At 44.4% G+C, this 19,279-nt stretch overlaps 1 protein-coding gene across 21 annotated transcripts in view; it reads left to right on the top strand.

The window, feature by feature from the left end:
• The window catches only part of sgip1a (SH3GL interacting endocytic adaptor 1a), a 123,559-nt gene that overhangs the window by 72,344 nt on the left and 31,936 nt on the right, over positions 1-19,279 (top strand). For 18 of the 21 annotated variants that reach the window (XM_055212231.2, XM_055212230.2, XM_073870217.1 and 15 more), the window contains 8 exons: positions 765-776; positions 3,635-3,659; positions 3,771-3,876; positions 4,070-4,158; positions 5,866-5,943; positions 14,437-14,511; positions 14,680-15,426; positions 16,816-16,940. In XM_055212231.2, coding sequence (XP_055068206.2) covers positions 765-776; positions 3,635-3,659; positions 3,771-3,876; positions 4,070-4,158; positions 5,866-5,943; positions 14,437-14,511; positions 14,680-15,426; positions 16,816-16,940 — 1,257 coding nt within the window. The remainder of the gene's footprint in view (positions 1-764; positions 777-3,634; positions 3,660-3,770; positions 3,877-4,069; positions 4,159-5,865; positions 5,944-14,436; positions 14,512-14,679; positions 15,427-16,815; positions 16,941-19,279) is intronic. The other 3 variants (XM_055212242.2, XM_055212241.2, XM_055212233.2) reach the window with 3 other exon arrangements.

Raw genomic sequence — 19,279 nt, 5'->3', positions numbered from 1 at the left:
GCTAAAAGCGAGTTTGGGAACTTACAGCAAAGCACAGATGACAACTTGTTTGTTCGAGACAGCGCAAGCTAGCATGAAGGTAAAGCTAATCTTTTAAATTATAGCAATGACGCTGGTAGTGACGATTCTCTTAGACCAATCAGTGATCTACAGTTTTTTCACGTCACATTTTGTTGTCAGCTCAATTCGTTTGGAACCCCAACCGAGGTGGTACTAAAAAAGTATTGGGCTACATACTGCACCCAGAGGAAAAGCTCACAAAAGTAAGCTGACCCGACCCAAAACGTGGGGTTCTGTGCAAAATAGAAAAGCGCCATTATAGGTGCATACTGGTACCTTAAAGGTTCATATCTGTACCAAAATGGTACATATTAGGACCATTTTAAAAGGTACTGTCCCTGTGACAACTTTTGTGCCCGTTTTTCTTAGAGTGTAAGATCTGTGACAGATCAGCATTTTTTGTTTTCAATATAGATAAGCACAGCCGGTTACTTGTTAAGCTGACATTTTATCGCTGTCTTTAGGTTTTCCTAGCTTTGGTACTACATTACATTCTTTATTTATGTAACTTTGCTGTTGTCTTTCTGCCGGTCATAAAAAGTGAGTTAATATGACAATCATCATTAAACCTCGTAAGGGGTAACATGGTTTTAATACACGTGATAAAGTTTAAGAACAAAGGTTTCTTTTGATCAAAGTCTGTATTACTGATTTGTCACTTTCTGACCAGGTGTCTCTTCTCTCTTCCTTTTTGCTGGTCACAGAGACGTAGCCCGGTAAGTACCATTTACCAGTTAAAGTAAGTTTGGTTTCTTCAGTGGTCGTTTCAGTCAGTTTCTACATAAAGAGAGAGACTAGCTTTTATTTTAAACTTCTGATATTTGCACTTTTGTGTATGGTATTTTAGTTTGAAAAAGCTTTAAAAGGAATGTAGCTGTGTCCAGTGTTTGGGAAAGTAACTTTTAAAAGTAATGCATTACAATATTAAGTTACTTCCCAAAAAAGTAACTAATTGCGTTATTTAGTTACTTATCATGAAAAGTAATACTTAGGTTACTTTTAAGTTACTTTTGGGTTACTCTTTCTTACTTGGCTGAGGTCTGATCTCTTTTAGGCCTTGCAGGTGTTTTTTTATGACGTAAAAAAATAGCATATTTCCATCGCAAAATGCAAGCTCTGGCCTGCCATCTTCGTTTCTGATTCAAACTGTTCCCGCTCAGGCACGCACGCATAGTGTGCGTAATTCTGCATGATTACATTCAGTTTTATTCAGTACATAAAAAAATCTAATTAATTAAACTGAAAAGTAACTCAAATAATAATGTGTACATTTATAAAGTAATGCGTTACTTTACTCGTTACTTCAGAAAAGTAATATTATTACGTAATGCACGTTATGCACTTTAATGTGTTATCCCCAACACTGGCTGTGTCTCGTTTCAGTAGGCTGCGTCCTCCGAAGGTCCCATTCGAAGACTGCATACGTCAGAAGGCTGTCTCAAAAAAAAGACTAAAACTTAATTTTTCGTGTTAAGTAATTGCAAAAACCATGGTGATGGCTGTGTTCAACTTTATACGTGTCAGCACAACCGGCATGTGGATGATATCAAATACCACGAGAGCTACTTAAAAGCATACAGATCATTCCACTCCCGAATCGCTCTCGTAGTATTTCTTGTGACTAGGGCTGTGACGGTTGTAATGATCACAGCACCACCGCAGTGGTGGACTGCGACCCGCAGTGGGAAAGTGCGCCCTGCGGTGGTGTGCACGTCCCAGATTATGAAAAATATAAACTACAATCTCGCCTAGTGAGATGTCTTCAGGTTCATGTTAATGCAAACAGCCAGCAGCAGCTGCGAAGTTAATGCGCTATTTACAATTGATATCAGTGATGACCAACTGGCTTGGGGGCGGAACAATGAGGCAAGATATTGGCCGTTTCTCATTATTCTTTGTTAATCATACATTGTTGTAATATGCTTATGACTTGCAAATGTACAGTTAACTGAAATAAGCCAGGCTTGATGACAAGAAGCCTGCATATGCGACCTCCTTAGGCTGCTGCCTTCGGATTGAGAAACGTCCGTTCTTTCTCTCTTGGTCACTCAAAGTTGCGAAAAAGTATCAATCTGCGCTACCAGTACACATTTTCAGCACGGCTGGAAACATTATAACCCCAAAAAGGTTTCTTACTTGTTGTTTCACGGATGAAAGTGCTACAATAAACACGCAGATATGCGCCGATCCCGTGGGTACTCCGGCCAAGCACCCACCGAAATGGCCAAGCACATGTGCACAGTTGCTTCACATTTACTTCACATCGCGTCTAAAACCACGCGGAAATGTGACCGTGCCACTTTTCTCCTCTTCAAAGCGCGTGGGCGCTTCAGAGCGTCTTTCGTTGCTAAGTAACCTAAGCATTGCTTGACGCTGTGACGAGCACCCACCGGCGGAGAAAGAATTTGGTGCCTATAAACACGCACGTTTGTTAAGAACTGTATATCTGATCCTCGTTTAAACTTTTATATTTTAAAATATATGTATGCATTATATATAAGACCTATGCATCAATGTGCATGTGTACATGCGCGCATGCATGCCCCCCCCACACACACACAATGTATAACCACCACTGCGTTGAATTTGTACGTTACCATCGCAGTGGTAAAAAACTGCCACTGTCACAGCCCTACTTGTGACGCCACATTAAGTCGACCACACATCTTTTATCTTTTCCTCCAATCAAACATACCGTGCCATATTTAAAAAACATCCAATTGATCATGTCATTCTACGCATGTCAATTGACCTGTAAATGCGGAATATGTTGCAGTTTTGCCGTATATTCCTTTTTCCTGAAAAACCACCTCACCTGAGCGTATAAGCATTTTGACGATATAGTTTATGTGGAATTGCCGTGTTTTCATTGGGCACATTTTTAATTCGCTATTTCAATTTCAATATGTGCAATTTGAAGGGTTATGGAAACAAAGCTACTTATTATTAAAACTTAGTTAATCATTACTATTTTTTTTTCACTTTCACTATGTCTCACTGCCCTCAATGTAAAGTTTTTTTATCTATATAATAGGCCCTTCTAAAAATGTGCTAGCTTATGAACTATACTGTAGGCTTTTCTAACCAAAAAAAGTTTTTCCTGAGATGGAGTACTGTAAATGGTTTTCCATAACTGCTTGGCTTGAAACTTTACTTGCACTAAGACTTTTGAGAGAGTTCTCTAGCTAGATTGTAATTTAGTTCTGTAAATTAAAAGTTACTATATTTTTTTAATTATGAACTGAATATTATCGTATTTGTACCATAAACGGCACTAAAACAGGATGCAGTGTCTTGTAAGTTCAATTCGTAATTCAGAGCAGCCATGAGGAACCTGATGCAATAGAATGTATCACATAGGGATTTGTAATACATCAGTAATTAAGATGTTTGTCACACGAGTCATTTATAGAAATTAGCTCTTCTGCCAGCTGTATAGTGCATTAAGGAACTGCCTGAATTTGAGCCACCAATCTGCAGATTAAAATCACCCATAATGCAGTTCTCATTACATTGGTACAGTGTTATGAGCTTTTAGACTTATAAATATTTTCACCATTGTGTTTTGTTTCAGAGTCTGGCAAAGAGAAATGCACATAGTAAGTACACACAAAACATTTTATTCCAGGGTTTTTGTGTTATCTGTATGAGCATGAGTGTATGGTATGCTTTCTGTATTTGTACCTACATGAACTTACTGTGTTTATCAGGTGATGAAATTGCACGGCCTAGACGTGCTGTGCCAACGCCTGTACCAGCTCCTGTGTCCTCCCTGACACGCGCACCTGCTTCTGCACCTGCTCCCGAGCCTGCTAGGTTGGTGTACACACATACACATGGTATTTTGGTTGTTTGCTGTTACAACTGTAACATTAGCATTGCATTTAAGCCTTTTAAACATTTTTAAGAGAAACATATAAATTATAACTTGAGAGTTGCAGTGTGGATGTTACTGCACCATCTGTTCGGATGACTCATGCAGATCTGGCTCATTTTTCCTCCATTGCAGTAGTAAGAAATCTCCAGTGCTAGAGGATGCAACAGCCTTATTTGGTCCACCACTGGAAACAGCCTTTGATGAGCAGAAGACCAGTGAAGGTACATCACCATATGGATGTGGGTCTGTTGCATAATATATATTTACAGACCACTGAATTTAAAATAGTTGCTCAAAATCCTCAAGAACCTGACACAAACTATTTTGGGGTCCATGTTGTTTACATCATTAATTTGAACATAATGTTATTTCTATATGTCATATATGTATCTTATATGGACTCACAGAATGTTATTCGTATTATTATTAATAGGTTTATTATTAATAATATATTAATAGTATAATTATACAATTTAGACCATAACTGATATTTTTATATACTCATATTTCATATTTATATGTGTACTTAACAGTATGTTTATGTAACATAACATAACCTGAACTACACTCACCTAAAGGATTATTAGGAACATCATACTAATACTGTGTTTGACCCCCCCTTTCGCCTTCAGAACTGCCTTAATTCTACGTGGCATTCTTTAGAAATGTTGGCCCATATTGATAGGATATCATCTTGCATTTGATGGAAATTTGTGGGATGCACATCCAGTGCATGAAGCTCCCGTTCCACCACATCCCAAAGATGCTCTATTGGGTTAAGATCTGGTGACTGTGGGGGCCATTTCAGTAGAGTGAACTCATTGTCATGTTCAAGAAACCAGTTTGAAATGATTTGGGTACATGGTGGACAAAAAGGGACAGAAACAATGCTTAGGTAGGCCGTGGCATTTAAACGATGCCCAATTGGCACTAAGGGGCCATAAAGTGTCCAAGAAAACATCCACCACACCATTACACCACCACCACCAGCCTGCACATTGGTAACAAGGCATGATGGATCCATGTTCTCATTCTGTTTACGCCAAATTCTGACTCTACCATCTGAATGTCTCAACAGAAATTAAGACTCATCAGACTAGGAAACATTTTTCCAGTCTTCAACTGTCCAATTTTGGTGAGCTTGTGCAAATTGTAGCCTCTTTTCCCTATCTGTAGTGGAGATGAGTGGTACCCAGAGGGGTCTTATGCTGTTGTAGCCCATCCGCCTCAAGGTTGTGCGTGTTGTGGCTTCACAAATGCTTTGCAGCATACCTCGGTTGTAACGAGTGGTTATTTCAGTCAAAGTTGCTTTTCTATCAGCTCGAATCAGTCAGCCCATTCTCCTCTGACCTCTAGCATCAACAAGACATTTTTGCCCACAGGACTGCCACATACTGGATGTTTTCCCTTTTCACACCATTCTTTGTAAATCCTAGAAATGGTTGTGCGTGAAAATCCCAATAACTGAGCAGATTGTGAAATACTCAGACCGGCCCGTCTGCCACCAACAACCATGCACGCTCAAAATTGCTTAAATCACCCTTCTTTTCCATTCTGACATTCAGTTTGGAGTTCAGGAGATTGTCTTGACCAGGACCACAACCCTAAATGCATTGAAGCAACTGCCATGGGATTAGTTAATTATAGAAAATTGCATTCATGAGAAATTGAAAAGATCTTCCTAATAATCCTTTAGGTGAGTGTATATATAGTGTAATAACATTAATTAATCCATTCATGTTGATGAAATACATCCTTTCCATTCCATTTACATTATTTGAGGTTGAAAAATTACATATTTGTGTTAATTCTGTCAGAAATACTTATACTTAAGTGTTGCGTGATTTCTTCATTTCTGTGAGTCACACAGCTGTTAATTCTGCTCCTTATCAACTGTGTATCGTATCCTCTTTTATAAAACCTGACAGAGGAACCTGAGGTTTGGGGTGCACCCCTGCCTGAGAAACACCTAGACTCCTCTCTGGCAACACCTTTTACTACAGGAAGTAAGTCGTTTTTGTGTGGCATGACTTGCCTTCATCCTGGTATCAGTAAATGGTCGCCTGAGATTTAGTTAGATTTTTAATTTAATATCTCTCCTGACAGTCTCCATTAACCTACTAATTTTCTAAGTCATTAGCCAACTGAGTCACTCAGCTCATCCTGTACTGATGTTTTTTTTTTTGTAGCAGTTTACTCAATGTGGCCTATTTCTATGCATGTGTAACACTGTGTCTTAATCAGACGCGACATGATACAACAACACATAATAAAATGTATCTTGTCCATGTTAATCAGAGTTCCCTTTCAGTCGGTCACTACGATGTCACGTCGTGACCGACGAATTGGGAACCGCTTCGCGGGTGACCTATCTACTTCGAGAACTATCAAAAAATGCCAATGAACTTGGCATGCAGGTATTTGCATAATGCCGGCGCCGCCCCGCCAGGTGCGTATATAAGGCGCAGGTGCATAATACCAAATCAGCTTTATTGCTTCGAAGCCGGCAGACATCTGCTCTCGAGAAGCTTTCTAAACTGATCTTCGTAGATCCTGTTCTGTGAAGGGAAGAAAATAAGATCTCAGCTTGCTGAAGTTGGTTGGGCAAAGACACCTCAGCGGAGGCTCGCAGTGTTTTTTCCACCCTTTCTCTCTCTCTCTCTGTCTCTTTAATTTAGGACTTGAGTTCGAGTGAGTGCGTTTGCCTCTCCCTGTGTGTTTCACCAGCTCGCACAAAAGAGTGATTTCCCTGAAAGAGCAGCACGTTTGAGCTTTGTGTCTTTTTAAAGACAGCCACTCATTCGTGTCACGGTCGGGGTCGTCTTTTTAAAGATGGATTTCCGTCCGTGCTCCGTTTCTGGATGCGGTGTGTTCATCGCCCCCCAGGATGGCCACAAGCGTTGTCTTTCGTGTCTGGGGCTCCAGCACGCAGAGGCAGCGTTGCGTGATAGCTCATGCCCCATCTGTGAGGGCATGACTATAGCGGATTTGCGGAGACGGGTGTCGTTTCTCCGGCAACGGCTCCCGCCTTCCCAGTCTGGTGCTGCTAAGAGCGCAGCTACCAAACTTGCGAAGGATGATCTCCGTATAACGGTGCTGGGTCGGTCTGCTGGTTCGTCCAGTAGCTCCCAGCGCCCTGATCCGTTGCCAGCGGAGGTCCCGATGGAGACGAGCGGCCCGTGTTCTACGGTGTCCTCGCGCTCTGTCGAGCCTCCACCTGACGCGATGTCCACCGTAACGTCGGAGGGGGGGTTGTCAGCCTCGGACGTCGATCCGGATCCGCTCCCGCCTTCGGGCCAGGTTGCGGGTTCTGCGTTCGACCCTGAGATGGCAGCCATGCTCGCTCGGGCGGCGGAGGCGGTCGGCTTGGAGTGGACTAAACCTCCCCCACCTGAACCGTCCCGCCTCGATGATTGGTTCTTCGGGGGTGCCAGGGCTTCTCAGTCCTCGCCCCCGGTGCCTTTCTTCCCCGAGGTGCATGAAGAGCTGACGCGGTCGTGGAAAACCCCGTTTTCCGCCCGGAACCGGCCGTATCAGCCTTCACCTCTCACCTCTCTCGAGGGTGGAGATGCCAAGGGGTACACTGGTATCCCGTCAGTGGAGCGCCCGGTCGCGATGCAGTTGTGTCCGGCCGGTGTCGCTTCCTCCTGGCGGGACCAGCCTACTCTCCCCTCACGGGCCTGTAAGCAGTCTTCGGCGCTGTCCGGTGCTGCTTACAAGGCTTGTGGGGAGGCAGCCTCTGCCCTGCATGCCATGGCATTGCTGCAGGTTCATCAGGCTAAGGCTCTGAGGGATCTGCACGCGGGAGGTCACGACTCGGTGGAGTTCTCTGAACTACGTGCGGCTACAGATCTGGCGCTTCGTGCGACCAAGGTCACCGCACGCGCCATCGGGCGTGCGATGTCTACCCTGGTAGTCAAGGAACGCCATCTCTGGCTGTGTCTGGCGGACATGAAGGACGCTGATAAAACCCGGCTCCTGAATGCTCCGGTTTCCCAGACCGGCCTGTTCGGCGAGACGGTCGAGGAGTTTGCGCAGCAATTCTCCGCGGCCAAAAAGCAGACTGAGGCCATCGCTCAGATCATGCCACGTCGGAAGCGTCCTGCGCCTGCCCCATCCACGTCGGCGCCTCAGCCTGCTCCTCGCCGTGGGGGTCCTGCGGCGGCCGCCTCCGTTCCTCCCCGGGGCTCTTCTAAGAAGCGAGGAACCGGTCGTCAGCAGCCCGCCCCGCCCGCTCAGCCCGCTTCAATGGGTGGTAAAAGAATATCTAAGCGGCCCTGAGACGGGCGACCTAGAGATGGAAGGGATCGCTCTTCGGGAGATGGTGAAGGCACCACTCCCCCCACCGGAGGAGGGCCGGTTGGGGAATCTTTTGTTTCATTTTTCTGTTCCGCCGACTTTTCAGTCGGCACCCACAAATCCACAAAAAGAGCGAATTCCACTTCCATCTCTAGGTCTTCAGATGAGCGCCGGAGACACGAGCGGGCTCATAACCCCCCCTCGTTCTCCGGCTCATCAGAGGAGAACGAGAGCGACGCACGGGCTCATAACCCCACCGCGCTCTCCGACTTCTCAGGCGGTAGGAGACAGCTACGGGCTCATAACCCACCGTCTCCCTCCTCCTTCGCCAGAGGGTGCATCGAGTGGTGTGAGGTGTCTTCAGCAGAGCCTCCCTTACTCAACCACCCCGCAACGGACTCAGGTGAGTGTTATCACGCACAACACTGCTGTCGGTGCGGCCGTTACGCACACACCGGCGATCACCTCCGTTGCGCCCGCCGCGGGTACACCGATCGTGCCTTTAGTCCCCCTCGCACGGTATCTGGGGGCGTGGGAACAGCTTCCCAGCCCGTCGCGTTGGCTTTTACGCACGATTCGTCTCGGCTATGCGATCCAATTTGCCCGGCGTCCCCCCAAATTCTCCGGCGTTCGTTTCACTACGGTGAGAGCTGCCGATGCGCACGTCCTCCGTGCGGAGATCGCTGTCTTATTGGCGAAAGACGCGATCCAGCCGGTCCCTCCAGCCGAGATGAGGTCGGGGTTTTACAGCCCTTACTTTATTGTACCCAAGAAAAGCGGCGGCTTGCGACCGATCCTGGACCTGCGTTCGCTGAACCGTGCACTTCACAGAATGCCGTTCAAAATGCTGACGCCCAAACGCATATTTCCATGCATTCGTCCAAACGATTGGTTCGCATCTATCGACCTGAAGGACGCGTACTTTCACGTATCGATTCTCCCCCGACACAGGCCGTTTCTCCGCTTTGCGTTCGAGGGGCGAGCATACCAGTACAAAGTCCTCCCATTCGGGCTCTCTCTGTCGCCCCGTGTATTCACCAAAGTAGTGGAGGGGGCTTTAAAACCCCTGAGAGAGAGAGGTGTGCGCATTCTCGCGTATCTGGACGATTGGCTAATAATAGCTCAAACACGTCAGACGCTGTGCGATTACAGAGATTTAACTTTAAAACACCTCGCTCGTTTGGGTCTTCGGGTCAACTGGGAAAAGAGCAAGCTTTGCCCCGTGCAGAGAATCTCTTTTCTTGGTATGGTACTGGACTCGATCGATTTGACAGCTCGTCTAACAGAAGCGCGTGTACAGTCGATTCTGACATGCCTGGATACATTCAATAGCAAGATCGCGGTCCCGCTGAAACAGTTTCAGAAGCTTTGGGGCATATGGCAGCAGCCGCAGCTGTAACTCCGCTCGGACTGCTTCATATGCGACCGCTTCAGCATTGGCTTCACGATCGAGTCCCGAGGAGAGCGTGGCTGCGCGGCATTCACCGTGTTATCATTACACCTGCGTGTCGTCGCACTTTCACTCCGTGGTTAGACCGTGCGTTTCTCCGAGCCGGTGTGCCTCTGAGACAGGTCTCCAGGCATGCGATAGTATGCACAGATGCGTCAGACACGGGGTGGGGGGCCACGTACGATGGGCTTGCGGCTTCGGGGGTCTGGACGACACCCCAGCTGCATTGGCACATAAACTGCCGGGAAATGTGGGCTGTATATCTTGCGCTCGTCCGTTTCAGCAACGAGTTACGGGGCAAAGATGTATTAGTTCGAACAGACAACACTGCGACTGTGGCGTACATCAATCGTCAAGGCGGTTTACGCTCGCGTCACCTGTCGCATCTCGCCCGTCACCTCCTCACTTGGAGTCAGAAGAATTTGAGGTCTCTTCGTGCCATTTACATCCCGGGCACGCTCAATGTAGAGGCAGATGCGCTCTCTTGGGCTGCGCGTCCCGGCGAATGGCGACTCCACCCCATTGCGGTTCAGCAAATTTGGAGACGTATCGGCAAAGCGCAGATAGATCTGTTTGCTTCCCCAGAGAAGACCAATTGTCGCCAGATCTAGTCACTAGCCGACGACTCGCTCGGCGTGGATGCATTGGCACACAGCTGGCCGCGAAACATGCGCAAATACGCGTTCCCTCCGGTGAGCCTCATTGCGCAAACCTTATGCAAAATCCGGGTGGACGAGGAGAGGGTGCTGTTGGTTGCACCGTATTGGACAACCTGGATTTTGTTTCCAGAACTCTCTCTCCTCGCGACTGCCCCTCCGTTGAAGATTCACCTGAGGAAGGTCCTTCTTTCTCAACAAGAGTGGACATTATGGCACCCGCGCCCCGACCTGTGGAACCTCCATGTGTGGTCTCTGGACGGGGCACGGAGGATATGAGTGATTTACCGCAAGAGGTATCTAACACTATTGCTGCTGCGCGAGCGCCGTCTACGAGACAGGCTTACGCGCTTAAATGGAACCTGTTTGTCGACTGGTGTTCTTCCCGAAGTGAAAACCCCCGAGAATGCCCGATTAGTGTTGTGCTTTTATATCTCCAGCGTCGTTTGGAGAATAGGCTGTCACCATCCACTATTAAAGTCGATATCGCTGCGATATCAGCTCACCATTCACCCGTAAACGGTAGAACAGTGGGTCAGCACGACCTAGTCATTAGATTTCTCAGAGGCGCTCGAAGACTGAATCCTTCGCGTCCCCCCTCTATTCCTCCTTGGGACCTGTCCTTGGTGCTGAAATCACTCCAGGAAGCCCCATTTGAGCCTCTGCATAGTGTGAGTGTTAAATTTCTTACAATGAAAACATTAACACTCCTTGCTTTGGCTTCTGTTAAGAGGATAGGGGATATTCATGCATTTTCGGTCGATGAATCGTGCCTTCAGTTCGGGCCGGCTGCATCCAGCGTAACTCTGAGACCCCGGCCCGGCTTTGTGCCCAAAGTTCCCACCACTCCTTTTAGAGATCAAGTGGTGAATCTCCAAGCACTGCCTTTGGAGGAGGCAGAACCAGCCATGGCTTTGTTATGCCCTGTTCGTGCACTACGTGTGTATATAGACAGGACGCAAAGTTTTAGGACCTCAGATCAGCTCTTTGTTTGTTACGGTGGTCAGCAGAAAGGAAAAGCTGTCACCAAGCAGAGGATGTCCCATTGGATTGTGGATACTATAGCCCTTGCATATCAAAAGCAGAATGTGCCTTGTCCATTTAATTTACGTGCCCACTCTACACACAGTGTGGCATCATCTTGGGCACTGGCTCGCGGTTCCTCGCTAACAGATATTTGTAGAGCTGCAGGCTGGGCGACACCTAATACGTTCACAAGGTTCTATAGTGTTCGTGTCGAACCGGTTTCCACTCGGGTTCTTTCTACTAACTAGTTAAGAATGCCGAGGGTCGGCTCGTGTGTCGGCTTGGAGCCTCTATTTTGGTGCTGCACATTTGCACCATTATGGAAGGCCATCGGGGCAAAAACGTCTAAAAAACTGTTTTTGCCTCTCCTCCACCGCCCTGATAGCTGGTGTTGCGGAGCATCCGCTGTCAACCTATCACTGATGTATTCTCCGTAAACCTGTGTAGGCTAGGCGTCCACATTTGTCCCCTACGTGGGGTTCATTTGTGTGTAAAGTCCGTGGGGTTCTAATCCTCCACGTTTTTCCTTAGCAGAGCCTGCTCTGCATCTCTCAACATACCATGTATTGTTCAGAGACTTTATTTGAGCAACCTGTCGGTTGTTTCATATATTTTATGTCATCCATTTAACCTTCTTAGGGGATGGCTTCCGCAGTGTTCTAGCTCCGCTCAGTTTAGACGCTTCTCCCAGTTCGCTGCTTCACTATCGTGGGTTAAGGAACAGGTAGTGACCGGCCTTCTGCATTTCGCCTTAGGTTCCGCCCCTTTATGTGGAGGGCGGAGGGCTTTTGCAGGCACTGGTAGGGTTCAGCTGCAGTGGCGTTTTGGTAGGGATTCCCAATTCGTCGGTCACGACGTGACGTCGTAGTGACCGACTGAAAGGGAACGTCTCGGTTACGTATGTAACCCTCGTTCCCTGAAGGAAGGGAACGGAGACGTCACGTCCCGTCGCCACAGTTTGCTGTTCCATTGCTGTTCAGGCCGGGCACTGTTGCTCGGCTTCTCAGCAATAATATAGCTGATTTGGCACTATGCACCCGCGCCTTATATACGCACCTGGCGGGGCGGCGCCGGCATTATGCAAATACCTGCATGCCAAGTTCATTGGCATTTTTTGATAGTTCTCGAAGTAGATAGGTCACCCGCGAAGCGGTTCCCAATTCGTCGGTCACGACGTGACGTCTCCGTTCCCTTCCTTCAGGGAACGAGGGTTACATACGTAACCGAGACGTTTTTGTCCATCAGATATGAACAAGGAGAGACTGATAAAAGAAGCTGAAAAAATTAAAGGTGAAATCAGGGAGTTTTAGCAGCATCTAGTGGTGAGACTGTGAATTGCAACCGATTGCTCAGTCCAAAGGTCACCTGTCCTTTTCGAAACGCATAATAAAGCTGTTGTACCATATTAACTCTTTCCCCGCCATTGAGAAGTTACCTCGTCAATTAAGAGTAAACGCTTCCCTGCCAATGATGAGTATTTCTGGCAATCTGTAATACCGCTATTATCCACCAGGTGGCTTATAAAACCCAGAAGTAAAACAGCTGTATGTTCGTGTAAGTTTTGAGGATTGCTCTGAATCTTTAAAGCAGAGAGTCTGTTCTTTGATTTGATATATGAAGAGTTTGGTTCCAAAACGCGATAAACGCCATTTTTGAAAAAAATGAGTTACTGCCAAAATCAGTATTATATCAGGTCAGTAGTTAAAAGTAAATTCTTAATTTCACGCAAAATACAATATCCGCCGAGTTATTCTGTCATCTTATCTCCCATTTTTTAACAAAATGCTATAAACTCCACTGCTCCTTTTTTTACAGAACGCAATAAATCCATTTCTGATATTACAGCCCACCAGTCACGCAATGTAAACAAGCAATGGCGGCGCGCTGAGTACACGGAGTCCTAGTTTTCCTCATCTACTTTGTACTTCGTGATCAACAAACAAAACAAAATAATACTTTAATTGCATCGCTAAACCTGTGATGGTTTTCTGTGATGGGAAAGAAACGTAAGCCATCAGCATCTAATATTTTCCCTGAGAGGCACTCGGGAGACGGGTGCTTGTTCTCCCGACAGCATCAAGCTTCTCATGCTAACACATTGACCCCAGAGGATCTTATGAAAAACTTTCCATAATTTTACTCAAAGTCAACGAAAATCGAGCAGGACCAAAAACATTTTACAGCTGATCTCTGTGAAAGACGTTAAGCGAGGACGTCAAGTAACCGCAATGACAGTGATCTTAATATGACAAAGTAAGTGTTTTGATTAATGACATTAATGTTTATATTTTTAATTAGTGTGTACAACTAGTCAACTAAATGAATATAACATGGCAAAGATGAATGCACATTTATATAGGCTATTGATTCAATAGATTTATAGCATTTTGAATAAAAACTTGTCATGGATTTATTGCATTTTGTGGAAAAAAGAATCCGTTTTTATAATAAATCTTTGAAAATCAACTTATGGATTTGAATTTTTTATGTTTTTATAACCTAAAGATGCTATGTGAAAGTTTGTAACAGAAAATAGTTGTTTTCATCTTGTCACTTTCTTGGTATAGAAAACACGTTTTTACCAAAATTTGTCAAAATGGATTTATTGCGTTTTGGAACCAAACTCTTCATATTGTTTGTTTATATATTTAAAGAAGAAAATTTTCTTGAAGGCATTAAACTTTTTTGAAAATCACGAAAAATGCTGGCCCTGGCTAACAACTTAAAAAAAAAAAAACGCTGGGGGGGAAGAGTTAAACAAGTCCAGATGAAGTCATGAGATCCATGAACTAGTCGATCAATGACCAAAGCAAGCACTATCCTGTCCAACCCCAAGTAAATGAATGCTAAAAACATTTGACATGTAAAATCGCGACAAATTCTTTGAGTATTACATGATATTTGGTAGGTCACATCAGTAAACTGTTATCAGACAGTATAGTCATCCCATGTCATGCAATTGTCCCTGACTGCTTGAATGAGACCTTCACTATGCATGGTGCTTTGAGGCATGGAGGTGTGGCATGTAAGGGTGGTGTATGTGAGAGCTTGTATTAATGTCATTGCAGCACTGCCTCCGCTTCCACCTAAGAATGTGCCGACCTCCCCCCCTCCAAGTGAATCTCCTGATACAGAACCTTTCGGTAAGATCACCCAGTGCTTAGTCTGTACTACATGAAATGTTTGCCTGGTTTGTTTTATGCCTGTACTGTATTTAGGCATTGTGGGGAAGATATATTGGTATCTCTAGTTTATCTCTCGGCTTATCGATTCTTTGTTTCTATGTCGTATCTGTGTGGTCCCTGGTGCAGATGCGCAGAAAGAAGAGGATGGTTCAGGGCTGGCCACACAGAGGCCTTCAATAGCTGATCTGGACAATATATTTGGTCCAGCAGATTCTCCAAACCCTGTTCAGGATGCTGGAGACAAGTGGGTTTGCTTTAGTGACGCGTCACCAAAAAAACACCCTGCTTCAGAGGGAGAGACTGCACCTCCACTCCACTCCTCTCCACCTCCCCCAGCAGAACCCGCACCCCCATTACCTAAATCCCCACCTTCGTCAGAGGAGTTCAGCCCTCCTGTACAAAAATCACCAACTTCTCATGCTGAGCCTGCACCTTCTCTTAGGAATAGCCCACCACCATCAACAGTTCCTCCTATTCCCAAAGACACTACTCCTTCTCCTCCCACTGTCCCACCTCCTCCAGTTGAAGAGGCGCCACCCCCACCAACTTCAGATGATCCTTTCCACTCCACCACAGATTTTTTACCACATGCTCCTTCAACGGAGACGCAAGCAAACTCAACCAATAGCCAACCAGCTGCTGTAGAGACAAGTGCACGCACAATCCCTCTACCCTTGGTTCTAAACCAGGAGGACATGAAGAGCCCAGAGGAAACCCCATCAAAAGAGGACCTGAGTGAGAGCAGCACTTCACCCAAAGAGATTGGTCAAGGACCACGTTCGACACCACCCCCTCCTCCACCTCCCACATACAGGGCCGTAGTATCATCCCCAGGGCCTGTTCCGCCACCTGGCACTGGTGGAAATGAAACTGGTGAGTCTGATTCACAAGAAGCATAAACATCCACACATTGTTGTAAAAACTACCATGTGTTTTTATTTAAAGAGCAACTATGGTCCGATTCACGTTTTTTTACATGTCCTTTGGTGTGTAAGTGTCTATTAGTACATGTTAACGATATGCAAAAGGTACAAAACCCAAAGTAAACGATGACGCAAGTTATACAAATAATATAGTTAGGTCTGAATTTCATGTGATTCTGCTGCTATCATCATTATATGGGTTTTGTACAGAGGAGACTCAGAGGGATAGTGTACAGTAGGGGTGTGCATTGGCACTGCCCTCACAATTCGATTCAATTACGATTCACCAGGTAACGATTCAATTCAATTCGATTCTACGATGCATTGCGATGCATCAGAATTCTACTGTACACAACAAGGCATGTGCAACTATTCTCAACAAAAACGGAAGCTTAGCAGCTTCAAGACAATGACAATTATATACATAAGATGAGAATTTACACACAGCGTAAGTCTTGTCTAGTTTCCCATTAACTTCGTAGAATCCGAAATGTGCCCATATGTCCACTTTCCATGGAAAAGGGTGCGTTTTTATTTACCCGTCTTGATTGTTGTTGTTATGCCCCTGGAAGTAATTAAACTTCACAATTTTATTGTCCACTCGAGGTCAGAAAATAAACAGTGACATAATCGATTATGGCACTCTGCTGCATCGATGCTGAATCGTGCATGCACGCATTGCGATGCATTGCCGAATCGATTATTGTTGACACCCCTAGTGTACAGTACTGTATATAACAACTTTTGGCCCTGTTATTTTCTAAATATAGACACATACACCCTCACTGTCATTTACATTCTTGTATATACATCATTCACAAGGTCATAGTGGTTTTCTGTCAACTTCTTCGACTTAAGTTATAAATATCTATGTACATGAATACTAATGTCTGGGTTATGATCAAAATGATGATTGACTAACCATTGATTTTCCATATCCATGTTCTAAGAATATCAAGTATAGAAATGCTTTTTTAAATTACTTTGCCCACCAGTAAGGTTCACAAAGCATATCTTGCACATTTAGCAGTCATCACAAGACTTGCGAACATGTTTAAACACCCAGACAAGATGGGTAGTACTATCCAAACTTTGTGGGAAATAGGGAATCAGCACGAATAATGCCACAGACATCCCTCCAGAGCTCATCCATGTCACCAAAATATGTTTATTTAAGTACTAGAACAATGCTTTTTAGTCTCCAGCTTGGTCATATATGTTAACTGATTTTGGTATCACCTTCTTGAATGTGTACTTTGATGATCAGGATTGAGTCTTAAATGGCTTTGAATGTTATTTTTTAATTGGCTTTGCTTTAATGGGCTGTTTTGATCCACAGGCTCCTCCTCCCCTCCACGTCCCTCAACACCATTGGCTACCAGCAGTTCCCCTCCTCCCCCTCCCCCACCACGGCCACCCTCACGACCCAAACTGCCTCCTGGGAAACCAAGCGTAGGAGATGTGGTACGTGTTACCATTGAAAAACATGAATATTTTCATATATCCTATGATACACCCGGCGCAATGAAGTGCAATGCAGGATGCAAGTGTCTTGCTAGTTTTAACCCTGCGCAATTAGCATTTTCACGTTTGGCACCACATTGTTTAAATACTAATAGCAAATGCATTTGCGACCGTTTTTGCGCCCATGGGTGTTCTGGTCTGAAAACGAGGTGTGTTTAGGCGCATTGTTGGCACGTTGCTATTTTGAGGCAACTAAAATAGACTTCACCATTGACCAACAAAAACCTGGTCTGAAGTCAATGACGCAATATTGTTTTTGTTATTTAATGAGCGCCTTAATAATATGCGCCTATAAACGGGACAACAACGGGACAAAAAAGTATTTTTAGAGTACAAACCTTTTCTTGCATATTTGTAAATTATTTTTGAGATTACACTGATCATGTAGGTTTTTTTTCCATTTACAATAAAGCCTGCTATTTTTTACTTCCATGACTGAAAGAAAACGACATTTAAAAGTTTGAATACAAAAAATAACAATTTCAATTGAATTACAAATGAAAACAACGAATTTTTTAACAGTAATCTTAAAGTGGGGTATTCTTCCTCAGTTTAGTTTTTCAGTTTACAAATTACACCATCTAAATAGGGAATCGGCATGGCGCCAGCGCAACTGGCTTTTAAAGGGAATGAGAGATAAGACTCTTATTGGTTTATTGCACGTTACGCCCAAAACACACCCATTACTCATTACAAGAATAGGAACAACCCTTTTAGGCCGTGTGCTTGGCGCACAAACCATTTTTCCCCTCGTTAAATTGGCAAAAGTGGATTCGGACACACCCTTTTAGACTATGCGCTTTAGACCATGCACTTAGATCATTGAAATAGGGCCCTATATCTGAGTCACAGCGGCTGCGTTTACACTTGGCATTAACATGCGACCTGTATCCGGATGTTGTCCACATACACATTGAAAAGACAGGTGTAAACGCGTTTGTGTTCGGAATGTTATCCGATCTGTGTGTCCTGATGCAGAGGTAGTCGAGGACGCTTTGTGATCGGATCTCAGTGTAATGTAAACGCAATCCAGCCATCGTATCTGCATTTGCAGGCCAACGTCACACAAAACCCCGCCCACTATCATCTCCTCTCACTGACAGCTGTCAAAAATAAAGGACGTTATGAAGCGCAGGTGAGAGACGCACACATTTATATTTGTGGAGAAATGCTAGCTAGCTTAAACGGATCTTGAAATAAATCGATATACAAAAGCATTTTAACACTGCTGACTGTATTTAACTTATTAAGTGATATGTTTAACATGTTTCCACTATTTATGGAGTTATTTAATGGCAGAATTGATCGTTAAAATGTTTGAGTTTCCATGGCGACATATCAACGTGAATGTTGCGCTTCTTTCTGGTCAGTCAGCAGTTTCTATCTCATTTAACACATTTTAAGTAACGTGAAAACACGTACAAACCATAATAACATTAACCAAATACATTTATTCAATGTTGGTTTTACACAAAGTAAGTTACTTATAAATATGTTTGTAAATTACATTATATGCACTATAGAGGGAGACATGAACAGGAAATTTAGGAAATTGTTAGCTGTTTTAGTTAAATCATATTCCTAAATCATAAATCAAAAACGTATAAATTCAGGCAGACTAAAAAGTCGGGATGTCTGTTTCACACGGATTTTGTGTTGATGAAAAGCATGCGGGTGAAAGTCAATTCAGGTAACGTTGGCTGAAACGTGCATCCTGGCGCTGACGTTGCAGATAAACAAAGTGTTCTGGATCATTCATTAATCTTTAATATTTGCTATTGATTTAATACTAATACATAGTAGCTTTCTTTAAAAAATACAGTTAAGGATGAACAGTTAAATTCAGTTAATTGCATCAATCAAATGTAGAACAACACAGAAGGAGCTTGAAGCAGCATTGATTTTGTGATCCTCTGTAGAAAGCATTGTCTGTAAGTTTGTGATTCATTTTTATTCAGTTTGTTAAAGTTACTATTTATAAAGCTAAGTAATGTGGAATTTCAGATATTTTACAAATATATACTATGAATTCATGTTAGTGTTGTTTTTGGAGATAACTAAGTAGTTCTATTGTATTTACATCTCCTTTCTGTAGTTTCACTCTGTTTTTCGACATATTCATCGTGGTGTGGAATAAAGCAGCATTCTCCCACAAGCGTATGTGTTGGAAAGAGTTTATCTGTCTGTCTAACTTTGGGAAGAGTGACGCCATTGTGAGGGCAGAACAGTGAAAAGACATACTCAACAGTGATTACAACAACAGTCAATTATCTTCCTTC

This window comes from Misgurnus anguillicaudatus, chromosome 8 (genome assembly GCF_027580225.2).
Source record: "Misgurnus anguillicaudatus chromosome 8, ASM2758022v2, whole genome shotgun sequence".
NCBI lineage: Eukaryota > Metazoa > Chordata > Actinopteri > Cypriniformes > Cobitidae > Misgurnus > Misgurnus anguillicaudatus.
Note: the sequence above shows the minus strand (reverse complement) of the source record. Positions and strands in the feature narration are given on the sequence as shown.